This window comes from Peromyscus californicus, unplaced genomic scaffold (assembly GCF_007827085.1).
Source record: "Peromyscus californicus insignis strain IS unplaced genomic scaffold, ASM782708v3 Scaffold_6__1_contigs__length_162567912, whole genome shotgun sequence".
NCBI classification, from domain to species: domain Eukaryota; kingdom Metazoa; phylum Chordata; class Mammalia; order Rodentia; family Cricetidae; genus Peromyscus; species Peromyscus californicus.
In genome coordinates this window covers 694,928-722,723 of record NW_026294584.1, presented here as the reverse complement: position 1 = coordinate 722,723, position 27,796 = coordinate 694,928, and the positions used below count along the sequence as shown (strand labels likewise).

The window sequence follows — 27,796 nt, the reverse complement described above, 5'->3', positions numbered from 1 at the left end:
TTCATGGTTCCTGCCTCAGAGTTCCTGTCCTGGCTTCCCTCAGTGATGGACTGTTGCTTTTGCTCATGGTGTTTATCAAAGCAACAGAAAGCAAACTACAACAATGTTACAATACTCTAACTAAAGCATATTTTCAAATTAAAAATTTTATTTCCATATATATGGAAAATAAAACTGACTTTTGAAACTTGTCCTAGTTTACTTTTAGTGCTGTGAAAAAGACCATGGCCAAAAGCAACTTGGAAAGGAAAGAGTTTATTTGGTTTATGTATCTTGGGTCATAGTCTACCCAGAGAAGCCAAGCATAAACTCAAGGCAAAAACCTATAAGCTCACTGGCTTGCTCTCAGCATTCTTCCAAGCTCCCACAGAATAGCCCATTAAGCTATAAGCACTCAACAGTTTTTCCAGCCCAAAGTTCCAAAGTCTTCCCAACAACATGATTGGGTTTGTCAAAGCAATACCCTGCTCCTAGCACAAGTTTTTGTCCTAGTTTGCCTTCCTATTGCTGTAATAAACATCATGACCAAAAGCAACTTGAGGAGCAAAGGCTTTATTTGAAACTCAGGTTATAAGCCATTATCAAGGAAGCCAAGGCAGGAACTCAAGCAGAAACCTTGAGACAGAAGCTGAAGCAAAGGCCATGGAGGATGGCTACTTACTGGTTTGTTTACCATAGCTTGCTCAGCCTGCTTTCTCATACAACTCAGACCAGCTGTCAAGGGGTTGCACCACCCTTAGTGGACTGAGATCTCCCACACCAATCATTAATCGAGAAAACACCCCACAAATTAGCCTACAGGCAATATTATGTAAGTATTTTCTCAAATGAGGCTCCCTCTTCCCAAATGACACTAACTTGTGTCAAGTTGACATAAAACTATACTGCAAAAGCCTCATTCTTAATTTTATCATCTAAAATTAATTAATACTTTCCAGTTTAGCCATTATCTGTTGGGAGTATAGCATGATGGTCCTTGTGCCCACGGATCTCCAGGTAAACCAGGAATTTTAAGTACACAGGATTGTCCTCGCAAAGGAATAGTTGTAAAACCTGTTCTTACATCTAGAAAGCTGAGAACTGGAGGTGATTAACAGCCTGGTAATCTGAATTATCTGTTGGGCAAGGTCATACTAAGCTTCTACAACCAGGACCAGAGGTGGCTAGTAATCTAAATGACCCTTACAGCCAGGGGCTCCCTCAGGCTCCCACAACCAGGACCAGAGGTAGTTAGTTAGTAGCGTAAATGATCTCTACGCTATCTGTATGACCAGGATTAGACCAGAGTCTTCTCTAGGCCCTTAAACTAATACAGGTAGTCTATCTCCAGAACCCATCTTCTTGGAAGAAATGATATGTGCCCTGAGATGATTTTCAAAGTAATAAAATCCTCAGTGCACTCCAAGGAACAGAAGAAAGAACTGATTTGCAGGGGTATCTCCGGAACAAAAATGAAGCAGCCAGTTACATTCCAGTGAGCTTATGGTAGAAATAGAGGAAGGAATAAAGCAAGAGTGACCCAGTGACTGTGGTCTATAAAACAAAAAGCTAAGCAACAGTCAGAAAGGCCAGTGAGATGAGGATTGAGGGCAAATTCAGGCACGCAGCCAACTGAGGAGAGCTGGGAAGGCATGTGGTCTGAACCCCTGACTACTGCTTTGTCATACTCTGATACAGGTCCTGGCAGCATGGAAGGAATGAAGAGCAGGAAAAGTATGTCAGACACCACAGGCTGACCTCAGCCCAGACCTAGTAGAATCTTCTTCTATGGGCTACAGAAGATGAGAGTTGGGAGATAAGAGCTACTGACATTTAGAATGACTGAAGGGAAAGAGCAGTCAAAATAAAATGGCATATATCTATGAAAAGGCCATTATGAGACCCATGACTTTGTATACTAACTTAAAATTAATAATAACAATAATTAAACTTTATACTCACCCAAAGAGAATGGGGGGAAAGGGAATATCCATACAATGAATTGTTGCTGGAAAACAAGTAAAATATATGTGGGGAGATTTTGTGTGTGAGTGTGAGTGTGTGTGTGTGTGTGTGTGTGTATACACACACACAACTATACACCCCAAATGGAAAACCCAGTGTCTTAGGGCTTCTATTGCTGCAATGAAGCACCCTGACCAAAAAGCAATTTGGGGAGGTGTGGTGATATACTGTGTCCCCCAATATATTGTGCACCCTAATAAAGCTTATCTGAGAATCAGAGGAAAAAGCAAGCCACTATATTAAACACAGAAGTCAGGCATGGTGACACACACCTTTAATCTCAGCACTAACCATAGAGGTCTGGAGTTCTGTACAGACAGACAGGAAGTGATGTAGTTGGGCAGAGAGAGGAAGTGAGATGCAGAACAGAAAGGCATATAGGTGTGGGTATACAAGAAGTAGCTCTCTTGGGTTGAGTATTTCCAAGTGGTAAGACCATGGCTGGCTTCTTTCTGTTTTTCTGATCTCTCAGTTTTTAACTCTAATATCTGGCTCCAGTTTTTTTATTAATATACCATTTAGCAATTCATGTTATAGGGAGGAAAGGGATTATTTGGTTTACACTTCCACAATGCTGTTCATCACTGAAGGAACTCAGAAGCTGATGTAGAGGCCATAGAGGGGTGCTGCTTACTGGCTTGCTTCCCATGGCTTGCTCAGCCCACCTTCTTATAGAACCCAGGACCACCATGGTGCTCAGGGACGGGCACCACCTACCATGGGCTGGGCCCTTCCCCCCTGATCACTTAAATGAGAAAATGTCATTCAGCTGGATCTCCTGGAAGCATTTCCTCAACCAAGGCTCCATCCTCTCATCACTCTAGCTGGTGTCAAGTTGACACATAATACCATCCAGTACACCCAGATTATACAGTTGAATGTACTCAAACTTTCACTCAGAATAATACTGATGCCATCTGCAGTTTTGAGTCTGGTACATGCTAAGGTGAGCACAAAGCTTGGTTGCTCTCTTACTGTCCTGACTTCATTTGTATTTTATTTATGCCTTCTCCAAGCCCATTTCTCAAAGGCCTGTCATTAACAGCCTCTCTAAATCACATTTACCAACTTTTACATGGTCTGTTTTATCTATCAAGTCTGTTACTTTCGTAAGTTTGGGAATAACCTACAAGACTACCTTCACCTTCTAACCACATTGCATTTAGGATTAATGATTGGCAAGAAGAACTCACAATACATATAATTTATTACAGCAAATGGATTAAAATTACCCTAGGAAAAGACACAAAGCTCAGGATCAGGGAGAGTGAATTCAAGGGTTACCACAGAATGTTTCCAACCAGGACTGATCACTGGAGCCTCAGTCTCCTGTGTTTGATTGACTGCCTCAAGCTAAACCAAACTTCCAGCTCCTCCAGAGGTCAAGTTCATATTGTTAAAAGATCTGGTGTGATCCAAGGTCCTCATATAAACCACGGTATTTTTAAGAAAGGATATTGTAAGGGACTAAATTTCATTTCTCAAAAACAATGATGAAAGTCAGACCTCTCCAGCCTTTGGGCAAAGTTAAAGTTCTTACTGTACTATTTGTTTATATTTCTTTCTGGTTCCTAGGTTTGAAATTCTCCATCTCTCATCTTCTGTAGCCCATAGAAGAAGATTCTACTAGGTCTGGGCTGAGGTCAGCCTGTGCTGTCTGACATACTCTTCATTCCTTCTGTGCTGCCAGGACCTGTATCAGAGTATGACAAAGCAGTAGTCAGGGGTTCAGACCACATGCCTTCCCAGCTCTCCTCAGTTGGCTTTCTCAACAGCCCTACCAAGTATTACATTTACCAAACATCCCCCCAGACAATTGTGAATTCATGGTTTCTGCTAATAATCCCCAAATTATTTTTCGTTTGTAAAAGGGTAATTGGGCTGGGTGGTGGTGGCGCATGCCTTTAATCCCAGCACTCAGGAGGCAGAGGCAGGTGGATCTCTGAGAGTTCGAGTCCAGCCTAGTCTACAAAGCGAGTTCCAGAAAAGGCGTAAAACTACACAGAGAAACCTGTCTTGAAAAACCAAAAAGAAAAAAGAAAAAAGAAATAAAAAATAAAAGGGTAATTAATTGACATGTGTTATTTATTCTATATATACATATTTTATATATATACACAAAATATGACATCTTGATGTCTATAACACTATTTTTTCCAACTTTAACAGCTTACAAACCATTAACACAAGACACAATGTTTAATAGAAGAAATGGCCCAGAAAAAGTACAACAGAATATTGCTATTATGGCTTAACAAAGAATGCAGGCACCTCTGCTCACCTGCAGAGCTGAGCTACACATTTGGCTTCCTGACTCAGGACCTGTTAAGATGAACCATGTCCAGCAGGCACTATTCTTCTTCACTACTGCCCTGTACACATTCAGGAGCCTGCCAAACTCAAGGGACTACCTCCAACAAGTTCTTTGCTTCACACATCACTTCTCCAATCAGTGGCCATTTTTACAATTGTAGCATTTGCGAGGTGGAGGCAGGGGAATCAGGCATTCAAGGCCATTCTTGGATATACACTTCAGTCTGGGCTACATAAAACTATCTCAAAACAATAACAAAACACACACACATGCATATATACATACATGTTCTAACATCAGTAACATTAGATTTCCAATTAATATGCATTAACTAGAGAATATCTGTATACAAAAATTACATTGGGCACTAAACATTCTTTTTTTTCTAAGCATTATTTTTTCAATTTTTAAAAAAATACAAGATCAATTAAGAAAACAAAGAGGAAGAAGTTAAATAAAAATGTAGATCTGGAGACAATATGTTCATCCAGAAAACCTAAATTTGAGTCCTAGCACCCATATTGGGTGGTTTACAACTGTCTGTTAACTCTACCTCCAAAAGACAATTCTACGGTTGGCACAAGTACTTGTATGCACATACCACACACCTGTATTTTAAAATAATAAAAATTGGAGAGAAAATAGATATCCTACAACCCAAACAGAGCCAGGTATTTCCAACAGTTTCCTCTTTATTCTTTGTGTGTGTGTGTGGTATATATGCATATGTATCCCCATATGTGAATGCATCCGTCCTGTGGGAAGGGGTGTGTGTGTGTGTGTGTGTGTGTGTAGACTGAGGTTGATGTTAAGAATCTTTCTTGGGGGCTGGAGAGATGGCTCAGAGGTTAAGAGCACTGGCTGCTCTTCCAAAGGTCTGAGTTCAATTCCCAGCAACAACATGGTGGTTCACTACCATCTGTAATGAGATCTGGTGCCCTCTTCTGGCACGCAGGGATGCGTGCAGGCAGAACACTGTATACATAAAAAAATAAATCCTTTAAAAAAAAAAAAAGAATCTTTCTTGAATGTTCTTCCACCTTATTCTTTGAGGTAAGGTTTCCCAGGAAAAAACAAAAAGCACTGGTATACCTGGTCTCATTAGTCAACTTGCTTTGGGGATTCTATGTCTAAGCCCTCTGAAGTAGAAGTTACAGGACGGCAACCATGTCAATCTAGCATTCAAATGGATTCTGGAGGTCTAAAACCTGGTCCTCTTGCATATATGGCTATCAGTGTCAAGGCCCTTCAACAGCTATTTTTTATTGAAGCAAAATTTACATATTAGCCAGGCAGTGGTGGCGCACGCCTTTAATCTCAGCACTGGGGGGGGGGGGGGGGGGGGGCCCTGAGGCAGGCGGATCTCTGTGAGTTTGAGGCCATCCTGGACTACAGAGTGAGTTCCAGGAAAGGCGCAAAGCTACACAGAGAAACCTTGTCTCAAAAAACAAAAAACAAAAAAAAAAAATGTATTAATATAATGAAAACCAAAGATTTTCTATGTGCTATGTTATTTGGCAAATATATATTCCCTGTTCAACACCAATGGGCAAGAATCTCCCAAGTCTCCATAAAGAAATGCAAACATACCTTATGAACTAAGTTCAAGAGCATATACTTCTTTAATTAAGATTGTGTGCAGCACTACAAGTTTTAGTATATCTAAAAAAATAGAAATGGACAACTGTATTCTATAAAACACAAGAATACATGACATCATTTTAACAGAGAAAAAGAGTTATTCCAAAGGACACAGTTGTTCAACTTAGCATTGTTAGGACCTTGGTAATTTACAAAACAGGAACTGTACTAAGCATAGAAGATGGACAACATTCCAGGCCTCTACCCAACAGATGCCAATGAAGCAGCCTCAACTATAGAAACCAAAATAATAATAATAAATTAATAATCTCTCAACATCACAAACAGGAAAACACTCCACTCCTCAATGAAGACCCCTGACATAGGACAGACTTAGGTAAGTCTCATATATCATCTTCCAACACCACAAACAGGAAATCAGTCCCCTCCCCAATGAAGAACCCTGACATAGGACTGTCTTAGATAAGTTTCACATAAGTGCTACTTTTTTCTTAAAGGTAAAGAAGCAGCTTCTGCTGCAATACCGTGAACTGTGTACTCTGGGGAAAATTGTAAAGCCAGTAAAACCTGAAAGCACCACATTAAAATTCAGAATATCAAAATCCAGCCAGTTTATACCTTCCAAAGATGGAAAGCGCACATACATAAGCAAAGAAAGGAAGTCTAAGTTTACAAATAATTATATGTAGAATACTTTTAAAGATACTGTTGGGATTTCTAAAGATACAGTCTGTTTGCCACTAAAACGTGTGCCATTTCTAAGAACTCTGGAACATGAGGGAGCAATTTTAAGATTCAATGTGAAAATGAAAAAAACCTGGATTCTACAGTTGATAAGTCCTCCAGGTCTGTCAACCTGCTCATACATTGCCTTCTCAGACACACACAGAATCAACATATTGCCTTTTTTCTTTTCTTTTCTTTTTTTTCCAATTTCTTTCGTTTCTGTAGACCAGGCTGGCCTCGAACTCAGAGATTTGCCTGCCTCTGCCTCCAGAGTACTGGGATTAAAGGCATGTGCACCACCTCCTGGTTTCATACTACCAATTTTAAGAGAACTCCTTTATCAGAACAGGAAAGTATTTACTGCACTTGGATAGCTCAGATGCAGTCAGATTAACATAATACACAGACTTTAACCACAGAAACATTTCATATTAGTAAAAAGGAGATCATGCATGAACATTAAATAAATGTCTAATTATACATCATTGACATTGCTGTGCCAGAGGGGACTGCTGTAAGAAAAGTGGGGAGGCTAATAGTTAATTAGGGTTTCATGAAGACATGTCCAAGGAAATAACATGTTTTCATACCAAGTCAGACCACAACTGTGTTGAAATCAGTTTCTCAAGAAATGATGCAGTGATGAAACACTACAAAGCTGTCATTCATCAAAGAATGCCTTGGCAACTATTTAGAGAACTTAGGGAGCCAGTCAGAGCAGACAGCCTAAGATAAAAAATAAAAACACAAACAAAAAACCCCATGTTCCTCTTGTTGCCATTCAATAGTGCTGTATAGCAGACGTGTATTGAGGTTCCAGAAAGGAACAACAGATGTTGTTCAAAGCCATGCTTCCCTTTAGATTAGCAGTTTTCAACCTGTGGAAACCCCCTTGGGGGTCGCATATCAGATATTCACATTACTATTCATGACAATAGCTAAATTAAAGTTATGAAGTAGCAATGAAATAATTTTATTTATGGTTGGGAGTCACCACACCATGAAGAAACGTATTAAAGTGTTGCCTTAGATGGTGACTCACACACAAGTGTAGAGTGGAATAAAAGGCCAAGAATTAGTTGCACTTTTGGAATTTTTGAGGTATGGTATATGGACTGGAAAGATGGCTCAGTGGGTAATTGTTCTTGCTATGCAAACATGAGGATCTGAGTGTAGGTCCCAGCACCCATATAAGGGCAAGGTGTGGTGGCATGCACCTATTAACTCCAGGGAGAACAGAGGATGACAGGCTTATTGGCCAGTCATGAAGTCAAAAGCAGTTGAGCTCCACCAGGTTCAGTGAGTGACTTGACTCAAAAGAACAAGGCAGAGTGATAGAGCTAGACATTCAACATCTTCCTCTGGCCTCCATGAATGTGCACAGAGGCACACACAGATGAGCGACCTGTATACATATGTAAACACACACACACACAGTTTTCTATACACACTTTAGGTGGACAAACCATAGCCTTCAATGTACACTAAAATTACCTGATTAAGGACCTGTAAGACTCCCAACGGACTCCAACTCAGGAGTGAATGGTATGGACTTCTGACTCCTGAGAATCTTAAAAACTCTCTGTGACACAGGCTTTTCTGCAGATACTCATGAGGAAAGTACTTCCTCATATTTCATAAGACTTCCTAGAAGTGTTTGTTCATAGGCTATACCCATATCTAACTCATGCACTTTGGTCTGGAAGTAGAAACTGAATAAACCACAAAGCCTACTGCTATAGTTCCTACCCAGAAAACTGCCCAGAGGTGACATACATAAAAACACAACCAGTGCTGAAAGCTGTTCACAGACTATGGAAATCTTCCTTCATAAGACAGGCGGGTACAATCTAAGGGAACCAGTTATCAATGGGGGCATCAGAAAAATACAGCAGGAGATAGACCCCAAAGGGGAATGACTGAACAGAGACAGAGACAAGGAAGTGAAATTTATATTCTTTAATAATCTATATGACAGTTAGTAAGCCACATACTTCACAAGTTTATCTCATTTTAACCTGCATATAATCTTAAGAAGCAAGATAATTCATATTACAAAGGGGATGATATTATTATATTATAGATAAAGAATCAAAGAATAGAGTTAAAGGTACTTGTCAAAAAGCAAGAGCCATGGTCTAAACTCAGGGCTTTCAGATACTAGTCCATAATCCTCACGGACAGTCATAAATGAGCAAGCTGGCTAGAGAGAAAAGGCAAGAAAAGTCCCAATCTAAAGAATGCCACGGCAAACAGAGAGAAGCAATGAAAATATTTTAGCAACAGCAGAAATATAATTAGTGGCCTTTATGTGAAAATGGATAGTTCACAATTTTTTAATAGTATTTTTATTTTATAATTAACTTAATTTCACATATCAGCCATGGATTCCCCTGTCCTCCCTCCTCCCACCCCCCAGTCCTCCCCCCCAAACCACACCCCATTCCCACCTCCTCTAAGGCAATGTCTCCCCTGGGGAGTCAGCCCAGTGCTGTGGGATGTTCTGTATGTTAAATGTGTTGCTCTGATTGGTTAATAAATAAAACACTGATTGGCCAGTTAGCCAGGCAGGAAGTATAGGCGGGACAAGGAGAGAGGAGAAGTCTGGGAAGTGGAAGGCTGAGTCAGAGAGATGCTGCCAGCCGCGCCATGAGAAGATGTTAAAATACCGGTAAGCCAGGTCCAGTCCCCTCCTCCCTACACCAAGGCTGAGCAAAGTGTCTCAGCATAGGCCCCAGGTTCCAAAAAGTCAGCCCATGCACCAAGGACAGGTCCTGGCTCCACTGCCTGGGGGCCTCCTAAACAGTTCAAACTAATCTACTGTCTCACTTATCCAGAGGGCCTGGTTCAGTTCCATGGGGGTTCCTCTGCCATTGGTTCACAGTTCATGCGCTTCCACTAGTTTGGCTATATGTCCGTGTGCTACCTCCAACCATGGTCTCAACATCTCTTGCTCATACAATCCCTTCTCTCTCTCGCTGATTGGACTCCTGGAGCTCCACCTGGGGCTCAGACATGGATCTCTGTATCCGCTTCCATCAGACACTGGATGAGAGTTCTATCATGACAGCCAGGGTGTTCGGCCATCTGATCACCAGAGTAGGTCAGCTCAGGCACTCTCTCGACCATTGCCAGTAGTCTACAGTAGAGGTATCTTTGTAGATTTCTGGAGACCTCTCTAGCACTCTGCTTCTCCCTATTCCCCTGGGGTCTTCATTCATCATCGTATCTCCCTCCTCATTCTCCCACTCTGCTCCTGATCCATCTGGGACCTCCCTCTCCCCTAAGCTCTCTTTCCCCCACCCTAGCCCTCCATTACCCCACCCCCACCCCTAGTTTGCTCATGTAGATCTCATCATCTATTTCTCTGTCATTGGGAGATCCCTGTGTCTTTCTTAGGGTCCTCTTTACTAAGTAGCTTCCCTGGAGTTGTGCATTGCAGTCTGCTTATCCTTTGCTTTACACCGAGTATCCATTTATAAGTGAGTACATACCATGTTTGTTTTTCTTAGTCTGGGTTACATAACTCAGGATGGTATTTTCTAGTTCCATTCATTTGCCTGCAAACCTCATGATATCATTGTTTTTTTGCTGAGTAGTACTCCATTGTGTATATGTACCACATTTTCTTTATCCATTCTTCAGTTGAAGGGCATCTAGGTTGTTTCCAGGTTCTGGCTATTACAAACAATGCTGATATGAACATAGCTGAGCAAGTGCCCTTGTGGTATGATTGAGCATTCCTTGGGTATATGCCCAAGAGTCTGACAGAGGGCTGATATCAAGAATATATAAAGAACTCAAGAAATTAGACAACAAAATACTCAACAGACCTATTTAAAAATGGGCTATAGAACTAAACAGAGAATTCTCAACAGAAGAAGCTCAAATGGCTGAAAGACATTTAAGGAATTGTTCAACATCCTTAATCGTCAGGGAAATGCAAATCAAAACGACTCTGAGACAACATCTTACACCCGTCAGAATGGCTAAGATCAAAAACACTGAAGAGAGCGTATGTAGGAGAGGATGTGGAGCAAGGGGAACACTCCTCCACTGCTGGTGGGAATGCAAGCTTGAACAGCCACTTTGGAAATCAATATGGAGCTTTCTTAGAAAATTGGGCCGGGCGGTGGTGGCGCACGCCTTTAATCCCAGCACTTGGGAGGCAGAGGCAGGCGGATCTTTGTGAGTTCGAGGCCAGCCTGGTCTAGAGAGCGAGATCCAGGAAAGGCGCAAAGCTGCACAGAGAAACCCTGTCTCGAAAAACCTAAAAAAAAAAAAGAAAAGAAAGAAAATTGGGAATCAACCTCCCTCAAGACCCAGCTACTCCACTCTTGGGCATATACCCAGAGAATGCTCAATCATACTACAAGGGCACATGCTCAACTATGTTCATAGTTCACAATTTTTAAGTAGAACTGAAAACTTGAGGCAGTAAAAAGACTAATCAGATACAACTTAGTTGGTAACAAATGACTAAGAACAGCAGAGCCCCAAAGGAATGAGGATACTATGAAGAGATGGGGTTCCAGGTTATGGGTGTCTCTGCTGAATGCCTGCTCCTTTTCTGGTGAACAAACATTACTTCCGAAAAGAAAAAGGGTATGTGGTACATTTGGTTAGTGATGATGTCTTATTTATCCTGGGAGAACTGAAAAGTGGCTTGTAGGACAAAGGTTCTATAGGAATAGAGGCAATATAAACAAGAGGAACAGATGGAGGAACACAAGGCACCTTGGCCTAAGTGAAATATAATTCTGCCCTGAGAAGGAAGCCCTTTCTTAACAACCCAGTCCAAAAGCTATTGGGCAGGGTCAGGCAACAATGAACAAGTACATGACAGGAAAGTAAGAAGGAAAGGAAAAGACAGCAGATAAAGTGGTGTCAGCTACCACTGAGAAAATAGCTAAGTAAACAATGCAAAAATGAAAGTTTAGGCTACAATTACAGAGATTACAAAAATGGAAAAAGAGAAAACTAGGCTGCATCTTCTGATACTACCGCAGAATTAGAGCTGTCAGATTGAGCCCAATACATACCCAGAAGAATACAGAAGTAAACATAAAAGGAGTGTATGTCCCTACCTGTCACATATAGAAACAATAATGACAACTATCACTAATGAAGTAATTAAAATTACCCTAATACTATAAACATATCTAATATCCAGATCTTGCTTTCTAAATACTGTTCTTCACAAAAAAGAACCAGAGTCCCACATGAAAAATGTTTATTCTAGAGCTAGGACAGGAAAATGTAAGATAAATCTGGAATGTCTTATGGTACTTGAAAGTTGTTTTTGTTTTTAATAAAACGGAAAGAGTTCAAAGAATGACCAAGACATTTCAAAAGAATACACACCCAAATTAAAAGGGCTAAATGTGGGGTAATTCAAGTACCAAGAGAAATGAAGATAACCCGCTGGGCAGTGGTGGTGAATGCCTTTAATCCCAGCATTTGGGAGGCAGAGCCAGAGTTCAAGGCCAGCCTGGTCTACAGAGGGAGTCCAGCACAGGTACCAAGACTACACGAAGAAATCCTGTCGGGGGGGGGGGGGGGGGGGGGGGGGGGGAAAGAAAGGAAGATAACCCACTGAAATTCTCTCTCTCTCTCTCTCTCTCTCTCTCTGATAAGTGAGACTACCTGACATATAGTCAGACAGCTGAAGTAGGATGTATATATTTGAATAAGACATCCATTCAGTCTCTAACTTTCAACAAAATGCCTATTAATTAGCAGGAGGAAAGAATACAGTAGAGATATCTGACATCCATCATCTTAATTAAATGATGCTATCACCAGTAAGGGACTAAATCAAACTTGTGTGCCACCTGTTAAGACACTTGAGAAGAACAAATTATAACTTTGGAGGTTTTCTGAGAAACATCACTTTAAAAAAAAAATGTGAAGGTCACAAAAGCCAAACAAATACTGAATAACTTCCAGATAGATTAAATAACCAGAAAATCAAAATGTATAATGTAATTCTATCACAAAATCATTCTATATAATAAATATCAGGCAACTAGCAAATTCAAAACAAAGTGTAATGGCTGAATGGGGCTAACATCAGTGTTAACATCCTGATCTCTGAGGATTGTGCTGGGGTTTATAGGAGAATGCACTTGATTATAGGCAAAAATAATAAAATATGCACGAGTATTCAGAGGATGCAAGGAGAATGAGTTAAGTAACTTAAGTTCACCTAGTTCTGGTGTCAAAAGCCGCCACCACCACCACCACCACCCCCCCGCCACCCCAATCCATGAAGAAAAAGAACATGGAGGCCACAATTCTCCATTCAGACATCCTAATCCACTCTTAGGATTTTGTTATGGCTTACTCTTCCAATGTATTTCAAAAGCCATGTGTTAAAGGCTTGGTCACCAGCCCACAGTGCCACTGGGAAAAAGAAGAACCTTTACAAGGAAGTTAGGTTACTGTAGGGCATGTCTTTGAACTGGCCACTTTCTAAACCCAACACCATAAATTAAAATAAACCTTTTCTTCCTTTAATTTATCTCAAGTAATTTTGTTGCAGCAACAGAAATCTGACTAATATAGACAGATTCTTTGAATGTATTTCTATCAGTGATTTTAGACAAACTGTTATGGTCCATACCACAAAACTTCAGAGACATCTGACACATGCAATGCTAATGAAAGGCACAAGCTACTTACCAAGTTTAAGGATGAGCAAAAGTGACAGTGAGAGTGAGAATGAGATTGACAGTGAAACCACACCAGCATGAGCACAAAACTGTGAGCTTGCACACACAGTGAAACAAAAGTTGTCACCATCTCTAATATGCCTTCTTTTTTTTTTCCAGAGCTGAGGACCGAACCCAGGGCCTTGCACTTGCTAGGCAAGCGCTCTACCACTGAGCTAAATCCCCAACCCCTAATATGCCTTCTTGAGACTGACTTTAATACTCCTAGAAAGTTTAGAGTTCCATAACTTCTACCTATAATCAGTTCTAAATGATCCTTCATTCTTAGTCCTCTATTTGGGAATGGAATGTCCCCTGAGCTAGCTCACTGAGGTCTGAAGAAATATTAGCTTCACCTCCTGACCTACACAGTGAACAACACACAGTGTTCATGCCAGCATGGAAGAACTTGTTTACTGAAGAGAACAGTTCCTAAATAATGATTTCTACTAGTCAACATCAAAATCAGTAGTCCATAGCTCACCACAACGGCATTTCCCAAACCAAGAAATGCAGACGCACAGGGAGAATGATGAATTCCTTCTTCTGTCTTTCCAAACTGCATCTCTTTTATTAGACAGCATAGACTACTGATGTCGTAACTGTGACAGATGCTGGAGAAGAGCCACTATCTTTTCTAATGAAAATAGTGATCCTAGGTGCTGGAGAGCCAGCTTACCAGATAAGAGCACTGGCTGCTCTTCCAGGAGACCTGGGGTCAATTCCCTGCACCAGATGGTGGCTCACAACCACTTATAAAACTCCAGTTCCAGGGGATCTGATGCCCTCTTATGACCTCTGTGGGCACTAGGTATGCATGTAGTACTCCTGCATAGATACAGGCAAAACATGCTTACACACAAAAATTTTAAAATCTTTTTAAAAAACAAAGAAAAGGAAACATTAATTCTATGGGTAAACACCTGTCTCTATCAGAGAATTAGATTACAGGAACTTAAGTTCTTATACTTTCATACCAGAATAACTCAGTCTTGTTCTGAGCAGACAATATTCCTTAACCAACAGCACAATCGATTGCATTCATTAGATAAGGATAAACTGCTAAGACACTACAGGCCTAGAAATTCACTCAGGGTTTATAGTTTGTTCACATATGCATCTTCTGTCATTTTACCCTTATGTTACACGGAATCTGAATTCCATACTTCAATCTGAAGCAGGTAAACTATCTTACCAACAATGCAGACTCTCAGAATTGCAAGAAATGAAAATCCAAGTGAGCAGGATAGCTAAAGAGAGACTGTAACTTCCTTTTCTTCAAGACCTTCAGATTCCAAACTATACAAAGTACAGCCAGCTTTCTAGCCTCTGGTGTTGTCAATATTCATCACACAACATGCTTGCTGCTTAGGAGTTTTAACTGCACATTTTTGGTCTTAAGAATCAATACAAGAACATTCTACAGCTGAGTGGTGGTGGTGGTGGCGGCGGCGGCGGCGGCCCACGCCTTTAATCCCAGCAATTGGGAGGCAGAACCAAGTGGATCTCTGTGAGTTCAAGGCTAGCCTGGTCTACAGAGCGAGATTCAGGACAGGCACCAAAACTACACAGAGAAACCCTGTATGGGGGGGGGGGGGGGGGGGGGGGGAGAACATTTTACTTCAATAGTTTCTGTGGAATCATAGATGAAAGCAAAACCTACTATGCCACATAACAGCAGAACCAACCCACAGAATGTCTTTTTTTTTTTTTTTTAAGTACAATGCCAGAAAGTCTGTCTCTGTAAACAACATGCACACTTTCTTTCCACAAACAATGAGCAATGCAATGCTACAAAGGGAAGGGAATGTTTCCCTTTTAGCCTAACAGGCAGAAAGCTAAAAGCCAAATACAAAAGTTACAATTAGCTTCTGTCAGGAGCCTGGTACTTCTGCTCCAATGCTCTTCTTAAATGGTTTCTTGTGCTCTTTATATTTAATTGTATCAAATGTGTTTAAGGTGCCTAGAGTATATATGAACATACATATTTTTCTTTCTCTTACAATTTCTATGACATACAATTTCTGGCATCATTCTAATAGTAAATTTAGGAGGCTAATTTAATAAATATCAAGTAGTTACTGCACTAACTCCCCTGGCCCACTCCCCAAGTTACTTGGTAGCCCTACAAGGAAAGCAAGCCCACCCTGCCATTCCACCACATCACCTTTGCAGTAATCTGCGGGGTCCTCCTGCTCCTCATCATCTGATCCCAGAATCTCCTCCTCTGGCTCTGGGGGCACTGGGTCTGGCAGCGGTGGTGGCAGCGGTGGTGGTGGTGGTGGTGGTGGAGGAGGAGGAGGAACTAAAGGAGCTTTCTGCTGAGGCTCTGGCCTGAAACAGCAGGGAAAAAAATTCTATTTACGAAAAGCAAACCATGCATGATAGGCAAATTTGAGTTTCTTAGTATGAGGAAACTAGAACTTGTCACACATTAAGAAGAAATTCCACTCATTAAAGTTAAAGTCATTCCATTCATTTTAATTGAATTCAAACAGTACTTCATCACATTGGCTGACAGGGGGTGGTGACCTTCTCCTTTATTAATGGAGTATTTTTCATAAGCATCTTTTCATTCAGAGATTCAGTATTTTTTCAGACAATGCTATTAAAATTTTATTGTAATGAATAAGCACCTTATCCTATGATGTACAACTTTATAAGAAAGAAAACATCCCGTGGAGATTATTAAAAGGTAAGTATACTCAGCTATCAGCTTATAAAGAAGTTAGTTTTTCTTACTTGAAAAAAATCAGAATTAGCCAGGTGGTGGTGGCACATGCCAGTAGAAGGCAGAAGCAGGTGGATCTCTGAGTTTGAAGACAGCCTAGTCTACAGAGTGAATTCCAGGATAGTCAGAGCTACACAGATAAACCGTGTCTTGAAAAACAAAACAAAACAAAATGAAGGATGAACTTACATAAAAGTTAATTATTACTTCTAATCATGTCCCAATAGAAAACACACAGTATCTCAGTTTGGATGCCAAAGCCTGCCTGGCTGTTAAGCTGTCTTCCTAATGGGACTATGACTGTTTTCCCTGAACTGGCCTCTGCAAGGGGGGTGAAAAGCAACTTTTATGTATCACATTTTAAGATGTTTTATATACAAGTTAAATATATTATTAACATTAATGTCACTCAACTCTTTTTACTTTGTTTAATGTGGCCATCAGAATCTTAAATTACAAGGAAGGTCTACACTGTATTTCTACTGGATGACACTACCCCGTAGATCTCCCTGAAGCAGAGCAGTAGCTTAGCCTCACATTCACACTCCTGCTCACACCAGTGATGACAGTTTCTTCTGAAGCTTTTATTAATGACCTACCTCATGGTAACTGACACTACTTCTCAAATCAATTCACCACAGCAAGTGTAATGTTATGCTTTATGTAACATTATGCTCCAATTATACACCCATACCTGTTACTGCCGTCACACAGGAGAAGGCAGCTGAGTTTCTTCTAGGGAACACACACTGACACATGCCCTAGCACCTGAGGGAAAGCAGGTTTGCCCCTTTCCTTCCTTAGAAACAGGGTCTTATAGAAAAGGCTGGCCTCAAACTTACTATATAGCTGACACTGGCTTTCAACTACTAATCTTCCTGCCCTAGTCTCTCAAATTCTACAATTAGAGCATGCATCACAAACCCAGCTGAGATGGTCTTCTTTTAAAGAATTTCTAAGAGCACTGTAAAGTGTGCTAAAATATCAACTATCTAAAAGATCAAGAGGGACAAGTTATCTCACCAATTACAGGCTTGTGAAGTATATCAAAAGATCAAAAGACAACTTCCTTCTGCCCTAATGAACACAATCAAGAAGCTATTCCAGGGCCAGGCACGATGGCGCACACCTTTAAGCCCAGTGCTTGAGGCAGAGGCAGGTGAGTCTCTGTGAGTTTGAGGATAATCTAGTCTACAGAGCAAGTTCCAGGACAGCCAGGGGTATGTAAAGAGACCCTGTTGAGAGAGAGAGACAGAGACAGACAGAACGTATGAATCTATTTTACAGAAGAAATATTAGAAATACATTAAAAAAAAAAGAGTGGGGAGGAACTAGAAATATTTTCAAAGAGAGTACCAATACAAATGGTTTAAAAACAGAAATCTGCCGGGCGGTGGTGGCGCACGCCTTTAATACCAGCACTCGGGAGGCAGAGCCAGGCGGATCTCTGTGAGTTCGAGGCCAGCCTGGGCTACCAAGTGAGTCCCAGGAAAGGCGCAAAGCTACACAGAGAAACCCTGTCTCGAAAAACAAAAAAAAAAAAAACCAGAAATCTTTGGAACAAATGATGCCGAGATGAACAAAAGGTGCACAGGGTGGGGGTGGAGCAGGAGAGATTGCTATGTGGTTACTGCTTGCTGCTCTTCCAGGACCAAAACTCAGTTCCTAGCACTCATACTGGGCTGCTCACAACTCTGTAACTCCAGCTCCAGGTGCTCTAACACCTCTTTCAACCTCTGCAAGCACCAAGGCAAGTGGCACATATTCACATAGATGTATAAATAAAAATTAAAATTTTTTTAAAAAGCAGAATGCCCCCCCACACTATTCTAACATGGATTAAAGAGTTAAATGAGTCGGGCGGTGGTGGTACACGCCTTTAATCCCAGCACTCGGGAGGCAGAGGCAGGCAGATCTTTGTGAGTTCAAGTCCAGCCTGGTCTACAGAGCGAGATCCAGGAAAGGCGCAAATCTACACAGAGAAACCCTGTCTTGGAAAAAAAAAAAAAAAAAGTTAAATGAAAGAGCCAGAACTATCAAACTCTCAGAAAAATCTTCATGATCTTGAGTTAAGCATTGCTTTTTACACACAATACCAAAACAAACAAATAAAAGAAAAAGATAAACCATACTTAATCACAATTAAAAATGTTTGAACAGGCAAAATGGCTCAACAAGTAAAAGTACATGCTGCCAAGCCTGGAGACTTCAGTTCAAATCCAAGGACCAATGTGATGGAAGGAGAGAATGGATACTCTGAAATTATCCTCTGACCTTCAAACATACACTGTGGCATGTCATCCTCCCACATTCAATAAATCAATGTAGTAACTTTTTTAAATTTAAGTGTGTGTGTGTGTGTGTGTGTGTGTGTGTGTGTGTGTGTGTGTGTGTGTGTGTGTGTAGAGGATTAGAGGTTAATCTTGAGTTATTCCTTAGAAGTTGTTCACCCTACTCTTTGAGACAGGATCTTTCACTGGGACTTGGGGCTAGCAGATTTAGGACTCCTGTCTTCTCAATACTGTTGGAATTTTAAGCAGTCACTGTCATGCCTGGCTTTCAAAGGAAAAGTTTGTATTTCTCAAAAAACACCATCAAGAAAATAAAGAATCTATTCAATAGGAGGAAATATTTCAAAACTGTATAACTGAAACAAGACATATCCTGAAATATATAAAGAACTCTTAGAACTAAACAAAAAATGACACACTAATATGAAAGTGGGTAAAGAAAGTAAGGATGTATTTCAATTGTAGAGCATTTGTTCATCATCAACAAGGTTCTAAGTTCAATCACAAACACCAAAACAGAGTAGCAGATTAAAATAGATATTTCCAAAATAATATATATATGTATGAATGATCAAAATACAAAAAGATCAATATCATTGTCATTTTGACAGTTTTAATTGTTAACTGTTGTAGAATATTATTTTAAGTTGTATTACTTTTGTTTATGTCACATTTGTTGAACTCTGTGAAGCTGTATTACCATGCCCGTGTAAAACACCTGATAGTCTAATAAAGAGCTGAACAGCCAATAACGAGGCAGGAGAAAGAACAGGTGGGGCTGGCAGGCAAAAAAATTAATAGAAGAAAAAATTGGGGAGGAGAGGAAGGAGGAGCCAGAGAAGGAGGACGACTTTAGAGGCCAGTTACCCAGCTACACAGCAAGCCACAGAGTAAAAAACAAGAAAGGTATACAGGAATTAGAAAAGGAAAATCCCAGAGGCAACAGATAGATGGGATAATTTAAGTTAAGAAAAGCTAGGGTAATTTAAGTTAACAAAAGCTGGCTAGAAATAAGCCAAGGTAAGGCCAGGCATTTATTAAACAAGAATAGGCCTGAGTGATTTATTTGGGAGCTGGGTGGTGGGCCCTCCAAAAGAGTAAAAAATAAACAACAACAGTTAACTTGACAGAATCTAAAATTATCTGGAAAGAGTTTCAACGAGGAACTGTCTATTTCAAACTGGTCTGTGGGTATGTCAGGAAAGGGAGTGTCTTGATCATGTTCATCACTAAAGAAAGACCAAGGCCACTATGGGTGGCACCACTCCCTAGGCAAGAGATCCTGAACTCTGAAGTGTAAAGAGCAAACTGAGCGCTAACAGGCATACTTCCTTTATCTCTCTCCCTGATCCTGTGGATGTGATATGATTAGCTGCTTCAAGTTTCTGCCTTCACTTCCAAGCAACAACGGATTGTAACTTGGAATTGAGAGCTAAAATAAATCCTTTCTCCCTAAGTTGCTTTATGTCAAGGAGTTTTATCATAGCAACAGAAATGAAATTAGAGCAGGAGTTCAGGAAAAGGAAATCAAAATTGCAATGAACTGCCTCCCACACCAAGACAGCTATAATTTTAAAAAATCCAACATTAACAAATGTTAGGGAAGATGAAGACATGGGGCCCACATATACTTCTGGTGAGAATATAACACAGCTATTTTGTACAACATTCTAGAAACTCCTATGAGATTAAAGAGGGGGGGAATAATTGGAGAGATGGATTAGCAGTTAAGAACCCTTGCTGGGCACAGGTGGCACACGCCTTTAATCCCAGCACTCGGAGGCAGAGCCAGGCGGATCTCTGTGAGTTCGAGGCCAGCCTGGGCTACCAAGTGAGTTCCAGAAAAGGCGCAAAGCTACACAGAGAAACCCTGTCTTGAAAAACCAAAAAAAAAAAAAAAAAAAAAAAAAAAAAAGAACCCTGGCTGTTCTTAACAGAGGAACCAGGTTCAGTTCTCAGCAACCACATAGCAGCTCATAACTTCAACTCCAGTCCCAGAGGATCTAATGCCCCCTATTGGCTTTTGTAGACACTGCACACTGGTGCGCAGACATGCATATAGACAAAACACCTATACCCATAAAAATAACAAAATGTTCAAAACTATTAAAAATTCATAAAAAGATTAAATAGGGCTGATGAAAAGGCTAAGTGGGTAAAGCACTCACCACCAATCTGATGGCCTGGGTTTGACCCCCGAGACCATATGATGGAAGGAGAGAATCAACTCTACAAGCTTTGCTCTTACCTACACACACACAACACACACCACACACACATACACACACACACACACACACACACACACACACACACACACACAACATCATCACCTCCAATCAATTAATCCTTTGATTAAGTAATTTTTAAAAAGCTTAAACATCATTAATATATGATTTAACAATTCCGCTCCTAGGTATATACAGAAATTAAGTATCTCCACACAAAATCTTGTCCAGGGTGTTCTCAGTGGTATTATTATCCATAGTCAACAAAGTGCAGAATCAATACAAATGTCTATCAACTGGTAAACAGATAACATGTGGTACAGATTTACAATAAACTATTATTCCAAAATAATAAGAAATAAATGCTACGGAGTGCATAGCCTTTGATGACAGTCACTGAGACCATAGGTTCTATGATTTCACAGTGAAACAGATATCCAAAATAAACAAAGTTATATAGACAAAATAAATTAGTGCATGCATTAAGTGAGCAAACTATGTGTATTGATTATACTTAAAGGGGCTATTTAAAATATAATACTAGGGCTGGAGGGATGGCTCAGAGGTTAAGAGCACTGACTGTTCTTCCAGAGGTCCTGAGTTCAATTCCCAGCAACCATATGGTGGCTCACAACCATCTGTAATGAGATCTGGCGCCCTCTTCTGTATACATAATAAATAGATAGATAGATAGATAGATAGATAGATAGATAGATAGATAGATAGATAGATACATAGATAGATAGATAGATAGATAGATACATAGATAGATAGATAGATAAATAAATAAAACAAAAAAGCTACATGAAGAAATTCCGTCTTGAAAAAAATAAAAAATAAAAAACATAAAAAATAAATAAAATAAAATATAAAATTATATAAAGCTACATAATTTATTTGAATTTTATATTATATATTAGTAAAGTGTATGTGTCCAAAAGAAAATTTAGAAATAGCTATATTTAGATTTCACAACTTGTATGCTCTTACAATTGACCAGCTACATTCTCAGTGAAAAACATTATGCAGTTCTCTAAACCACAGAGTGAAATGCTAGTCAATAGTACAAGGTTTATACAAAGCACTAGAAACATGTTCTTATATAAGAAAGAGTACGGGGTTGGGGATTTAGTTCAGTGGTAGAGCACTTGCCTAGCAAGCACAAGGCCCTGGGTTCGGTCCTCAGCTCGGGGGGAAAAAAAAAAAAAAAAAAGAAAGAAAAAAAGAAAGAGTACATTTCAGTTAAAGGAACAGAACATTTGAAAAGTAGAGTTCCCACTAGACACTTAATTTTTTCAAAGAACTATATTGCATATTACTTAAAAAGTATACTAATCACTACTCCATATAGGACCTTTGAAAATGTGGTTTGAAAAACTAAACATTTCTTTTGACACTAGAACTGCCTCACTGCACTCGTCAACTCCATGCTGTATTCTGCAGGTACATTTGCTCTAATAGAGGAAGGACCTGAGTCACTCCTACAAAATGTACATGCACTCTAAGTCCCATGGGACTAGAAGGCCAGACAGGAATCTCCAGCTCCTTCCAGTTCACACTTTTCCTTGTCTTTCTCTTTTAGCAGAGAAACTGACAAGTGAACTGTACACCTGGCAGGGAAAAAAAGTTTTTCTTTACAGCTTAGATGGCAACTACTATAAATTTAGAAAATAACATTCAATAAGTCTTCAATTAAAATTCAAAGAGGAGTTCCAGATGAATTTCTTCAGGTAGTATTAATAGTTCAGCAAAAGCTCATATAAAATAAAACCTTAATCACTCTCTTTCTCCTTCTTTACTCTCCACCTCTTAGTGTAATGTTAGCTTATTTCTACTTACAGATGGAATCGATAAATAATACATGCACATTTTTCCCAAATAACTTGTTTGAAATGTTATATGTTAACACTAGGTAAAGATACAAGCTAGGCAGGGAAAAAAGATGATTTCATTTATTCCTCTCAAATGAAAAACTAATTTCTAAGCTTACTATAAATCAATATATATGTGAAATGTCTGTTGTGGCAGGCAGAAATGTAACATGAGCCCCAGTAGGTCTTACCATGTGAAAACCCTGCTCCTCTGAGAGTGGGTAGTCCTGTGATACAAAATACAACAAAGCTACATGACCAGGGAAGTGTGCACTGGATGGCTTGACTGAATCAGCTCAGACGTTTAAAAAAACAAATAAAAAAACAGTGTTTTCTCTAGCTGGTCACTGGAGGAGCTGAGATATGGTCAAGCTGGCCTGGAAGAAAACAAATATTCATCTGTGAACTGTCAACTAGGGCCACAAAACACAGTAGTGACTGCCAGTAGCATCTATGAGTGACAATAGTCCCTAGGCATCTGCTAGAAGAATAATAGGGCAAAGGACCTCCATTCTGTAAACAAAACAAACATGCTCTGTTAACAATCCTTAAGTTTCAGGAGGTCCTGAGGCTCAGATAAAAACTGCAGACTCAAATGACACCTTAATTTTAGTCCAAGAAGAGAGCAGCCATGCTGTGTACCCTCATCTCCAACATAAATTAAGTTAATGAATGGATATAGTTTGAAGGAGCTGTGTTTAGTTTAATTTGTTACTGCAGCAAAAGAAATAAATACAGCTATCAAGTTCCTCAAAATGTACCAGAGAAGCTCATGTAGAAATAGTAGGTCTTATCTCAAGAGGAAGGCTGGAGTTTGTTTAACACAAAGGAAATGGCAAAAGGATCTCAGCTGAGTAAGCAAGAATGAAAGTAGGTTCTCGTTTTAGACATGGGCAGATTTAAAAACAAAAACAAAAGCTCTCCTCAAGTCCAAGCAGAAAAAGAATAATTAGTTTCATATTTAAAAAATACTAGTCTGCCTATTGCCTAAGATGGCATTATTTCCTAGCAGGTGTCAGCAAATCAGACTTGCTTCCCAGCTCTCTATATTTCAGTCTCCATGGTGGTTCGTTTAGGAGCTGGAGAGATGGTTCAGCAATTAAGAGCACTGGATGCTCTTTCAGAAGAGCCCGGTTCAATTCCCAGCACCTATATACTGGCTCACAGCAGCTGAGGGATCTAACACCCTCTTCTGGCCTCCAAAGGCACTACATACACATATATGCAAGCAAAGCACCCATAAACATAAAATAAATAATAATTTAAAATAATTTAGCACATGCCTTTAATCCCAGCACTTGGAAGGCAGAGGCAGGTGGATCTCTGAGTTCGAACCAGCCTGGTCTACAGAGGAAGTTCCAGGACAGCAAGGGCTACACAGAGAAACCATGTCTCCCCAACCCAACCCAACCCACCTACAATACTGCTTGATCAACTGAGTTACTAGGTAAGTTAGGACTAGAGAGGTTCTTTCATCAGAGAATAAGTGAAACTGGTATGTAAAAGGGGTGAAAAAGACAAAATTAGTGGGGGAAAGCTGGAACTGTTAAGTACAGAAAGCATGATAAAAACCTGAACTACACTTCATTGGCTGAAGGTGGGCACTGGTCTCTCTCACCTGTGTACTAAGAGAGAGGATGCAAATTTGAGGCTTGAAAAGAAAGGAAACTTCTGCTTTAGCTTACTTAAGTTTGGAGGGCAGATGGATTGCTCAGTAGCACAGAATACAGTGGGCATTGTTTGATATGTAGATATTTAGAGAACATGTGTGTACCAAAAAGAAAACAGCAAAAGAATTCAAGTAAGATCAACTTTTACATTGGGATAAGACATAAAGAGCAAGCAAACAAAGAACCTGTATGCTTTCTTCTGCTTGTGAGGAATCTGAAGTTGCTGCATGAAGGAAGGGTACAGTGCTACCAAAAAGTTTATTGAAATCTATCCTAAAGTAATCTGCTGTATTTTAATCCCAGCACTCAGGAGGCAAAGACAGGTGTATCTCTGAGTTCCAGGCCAGCCTGGTCTACAGAGTGAGTTCCAAGATAGCCAGGAACTACACAGAGAAGCCCTGTCTCAAAAAGCAATGGGAAAGAAAGAAAAGGTAAGAGGAAGGAGAAGGGAAAGGGAAGGAAAGAAATCTACCTGCTGTAAATACAAATGACTGTTTCACACTATTCAGAAAATAATACAAGATATGCCACTTTGAACAAAACTTCTGCAAACAAACTCTCATAAGACTTAAACCTAAAGGCATCTACAATTACTAATGAAACTACTTCAATGAAATTCAAATATAATTTATTTTCTATTCTCTGAGATAATTCAAAACACACAAAGAAAATAAATGAAATCCTGGTATGGTTTATATAATGTAGTAGCCAGCAAGCACATTAACTGACTAAAACTAAAGATGTAGTTCATTAATCACTCCATCACCATCTCAGGTCATCAAGAGTCACATATTCACTGTTGGCAGCATAGTATGGGCAACACAAAACATTTCTTCCACCAACTTCTGAACAATGATGCTTTAGGAACATTTTTAGCAATGTGTATCTCCTTTGACACATTCGATAATAGGATTAATCTATAAAGAGTTTATAATACTTTTCACTACAGTTTATTTTATATAACTTGAAGTTCTAGACAACACAGTAAAATGGTAAGTAGACAGGATAACCAGTTTAAATCAGATAAAAAATTACAGTACCTAGATATTTTGTGGTTCAGGTCATCTCCTTAATGAAATTTATCCTGATAAACAGTAATACTGGAGCATCGTAATGTCCTTCAACAGAAGAACAGCATTATGACACATTGTGAATCCACACAACAAAACTGCCTGAAGGAATTGGCAAATAAACTAAGCATGGTGGCTCATACCTGTAGTAACAGCAATTGAGAGGTTAAGGCAGGAGGACTGCTGTAAGGTATAGGCCAGACTGGAAATCAAGTGAGACTCTGCCTTTAAAAAAAAAAAGTGGTGATGATACATGCCTTTAAGCTAAGCATTTGCAGGTGGTTCTCTTGAGTTCAAGGCCAGCCTTGTTCTTCATAGTGAGAGCCAGGACTACAAAGAGAAAGCCTGTCTCAAAAAAAAAAAAAAAAAAGACTGAAGCAATATTAAATATTTAAAATATTAAAACAAAAATTCCATTTACAATGACATTAAAAAATTAAATGCTTAGGAATAAGCTTAGCCAGGCAGTGGTGGTGCACTCCTTTAATCCCAGCACTCGGAAGGCAGATTCAGGCGGATCTCTGTGATTTCGAGGCCAGCCTGGGCTACAGAGTGAGTTCCAGGAAAGGCACAAAGCTACACAGAGAAACCCTGTCTTGGGGGGGGGGGGGGGGAGGGAGAAAGAAAGAAAGAAAAGAAGCTTAATGAAAGAAGTTCAAAGCATAGTATGAAGACTATTAAGACTATTATAGAAAACCTAAATAAACAGAAGGTCATCTCATTTCTTGGATTAGAGAATTAATACTGTTAAAATGACAATACATCCCAAGAGATCTATGAATTCAATGTAACCTCTACCAAAATCCCAGATGCCTTCTTTTCAAAAGCTGATCCTCTGTGCTAGGCTTCAAACAGAAATACAACATTCTACAACAGTCAACAAATGCTGGAAAAGCAGAGCTAGAGCTCTCATACTTTCCATTTCAAAACTTAGAGCAAAACAACAATGATCAAGGCAGTGTGTTATGGAGCAAGGAATGGACATATGGATCAATACCATCGAAATGGAAGTTCTGAAGTAAAATCTCACTATAAACTGACTTTTAACAAGGGTGCCAGGATCATTCACATAGGGAAAGAAGAGTCTGTTCAACAAATAGTGATATGACAACTGGGTATATACATACAAAAGAATAAAGCTGATTCCCAAGCTTTCATCAGACACAAATACTAGCTGATAATGGAGCAAAGTGCTAAAAACATTAGCTTAACTGTGAAACTCCTAGGAAAAATTGTCTCCACTATTTATAGTGAGAAAAATAAAAATTAAGCCTCAATGATAGCACTTCACACCCACAAGAATAGAAATAATAAAGATGGAAAATGGATTGAGGAGGATGTGCAAAAATGGGAAATGGAGATTTCCCAAAAGGCTGAACTGTTCCCATAAACCTCAGCAACTTCAATTGATGTATGGCCTCCAAAAGTGAAAGCTCATTTCCACATAAAAAACTGCACATAAATGCAGTTTTTTATGTGGAAATGAGGAACATTCCCCAAACCATTTTGGTGCTGAAGATGAGACACAGAGCCCCATACATATAAAGAATTTGCATTCTCAGCCACTGCATTATAAGCCTACCCCTATTATTCATCATGGCCAGAAGAGCAAACCAGACAGTATCAATACCATGATAAATAAAATAATCACATTAAATAAAATGATAGTATGCTCATTAAGTTGGACTTAGCAAGAAAAGGAGTGCTGACAGATGTTACAATGTGTAATGTATGAGTCTTGAAAATATTATACTAACATCAAACAAACTACTAACCAAAGACAATTCTCCTAAAACTGAGTGGGGTAGACATGGTTACTCAACTATATGGAGTTTCTTTGTAGGCTCAAGATTTCTCAGAAGGAGACATTATATAACTTCACACATATGTTGTATAATATTATAAATATTTTTATATCTGTATATATATGAAATCTCACATACATATATAATATATATAATGCCTAGAATAAACAAATTTATAGAGACAAGTAGATTAGTTGCTACTTAAGGCTGAAAAGGTGGGGGAAATAAAGGTGATTTACCCAACTATATGGAGTTTTGGAGGGTTTGATCATTGCACAGTTGATGGCAAAACTGAGTATGTCTTCATTATTTTAAATGAAGAAAATTCAATATAAATCACCCTAATAAAACTGTTACACAGTGGGCTGGAGAGATGGCTCAGGGGTTAAGAGCACTGGCTGCTCTTCCAAAGTTCATGAGTTCAATTCCCAGCAACCACAAGTTGGCTTACAACCACCTATAATGAGATCTGCTGCCCTCTTCTTTTATGCAAGCAGAACACTGTATACATAATAAATAAATCTTAAAAAAAAACTGTTACACAATAACAAAATAGTTGCTCATGTATTATTAATAAAAATAAACAGAGCACTATACATTGCATGTTATTTGCTGTACACAAAGACACAGAGTGGCACACACAAAAATACCTGGATGGAGGAACAAGCAGCAAGCAGCACCGGTTCTCTCCAAGGAGGAATTATTAACTTTTCAAGAATTCTCTATGGTCCATTCATACGTTTTCAATTTAGAAACAAATTATTAATTTAT

General features: G+C 39.5%; 1 protein-coding gene across 10 annotated transcripts in view; it reads right to left on the bottom strand.

Annotated features, from left to right (window-relative positions):
• Nucleotides 1-27,796, bottom strand: part of Srpk2 (SRSF protein kinase 2) — a 210,470-nt gene that overhangs the window by 65,904 nt on the left and 116,770 nt on the right. For 8 of the 10 annotated variants that reach the window (XM_052721808.1, XM_052721814.1, XM_052721809.1 and 5 more), the window contains one exon: nucleotides 15,527-15,693. The exons of the other annotated variants lie outside the window; for them this stretch is intronic. In XM_052721808.1, the coding sequence (XP_052577768.1) occupies nucleotides 15,527-15,693 (167 nt within the window). The remainder of the gene's footprint in view (nucleotides 1-15,526; nucleotides 15,694-27,796) is intronic. 10 annotated transcript variants of the gene reach the window in all.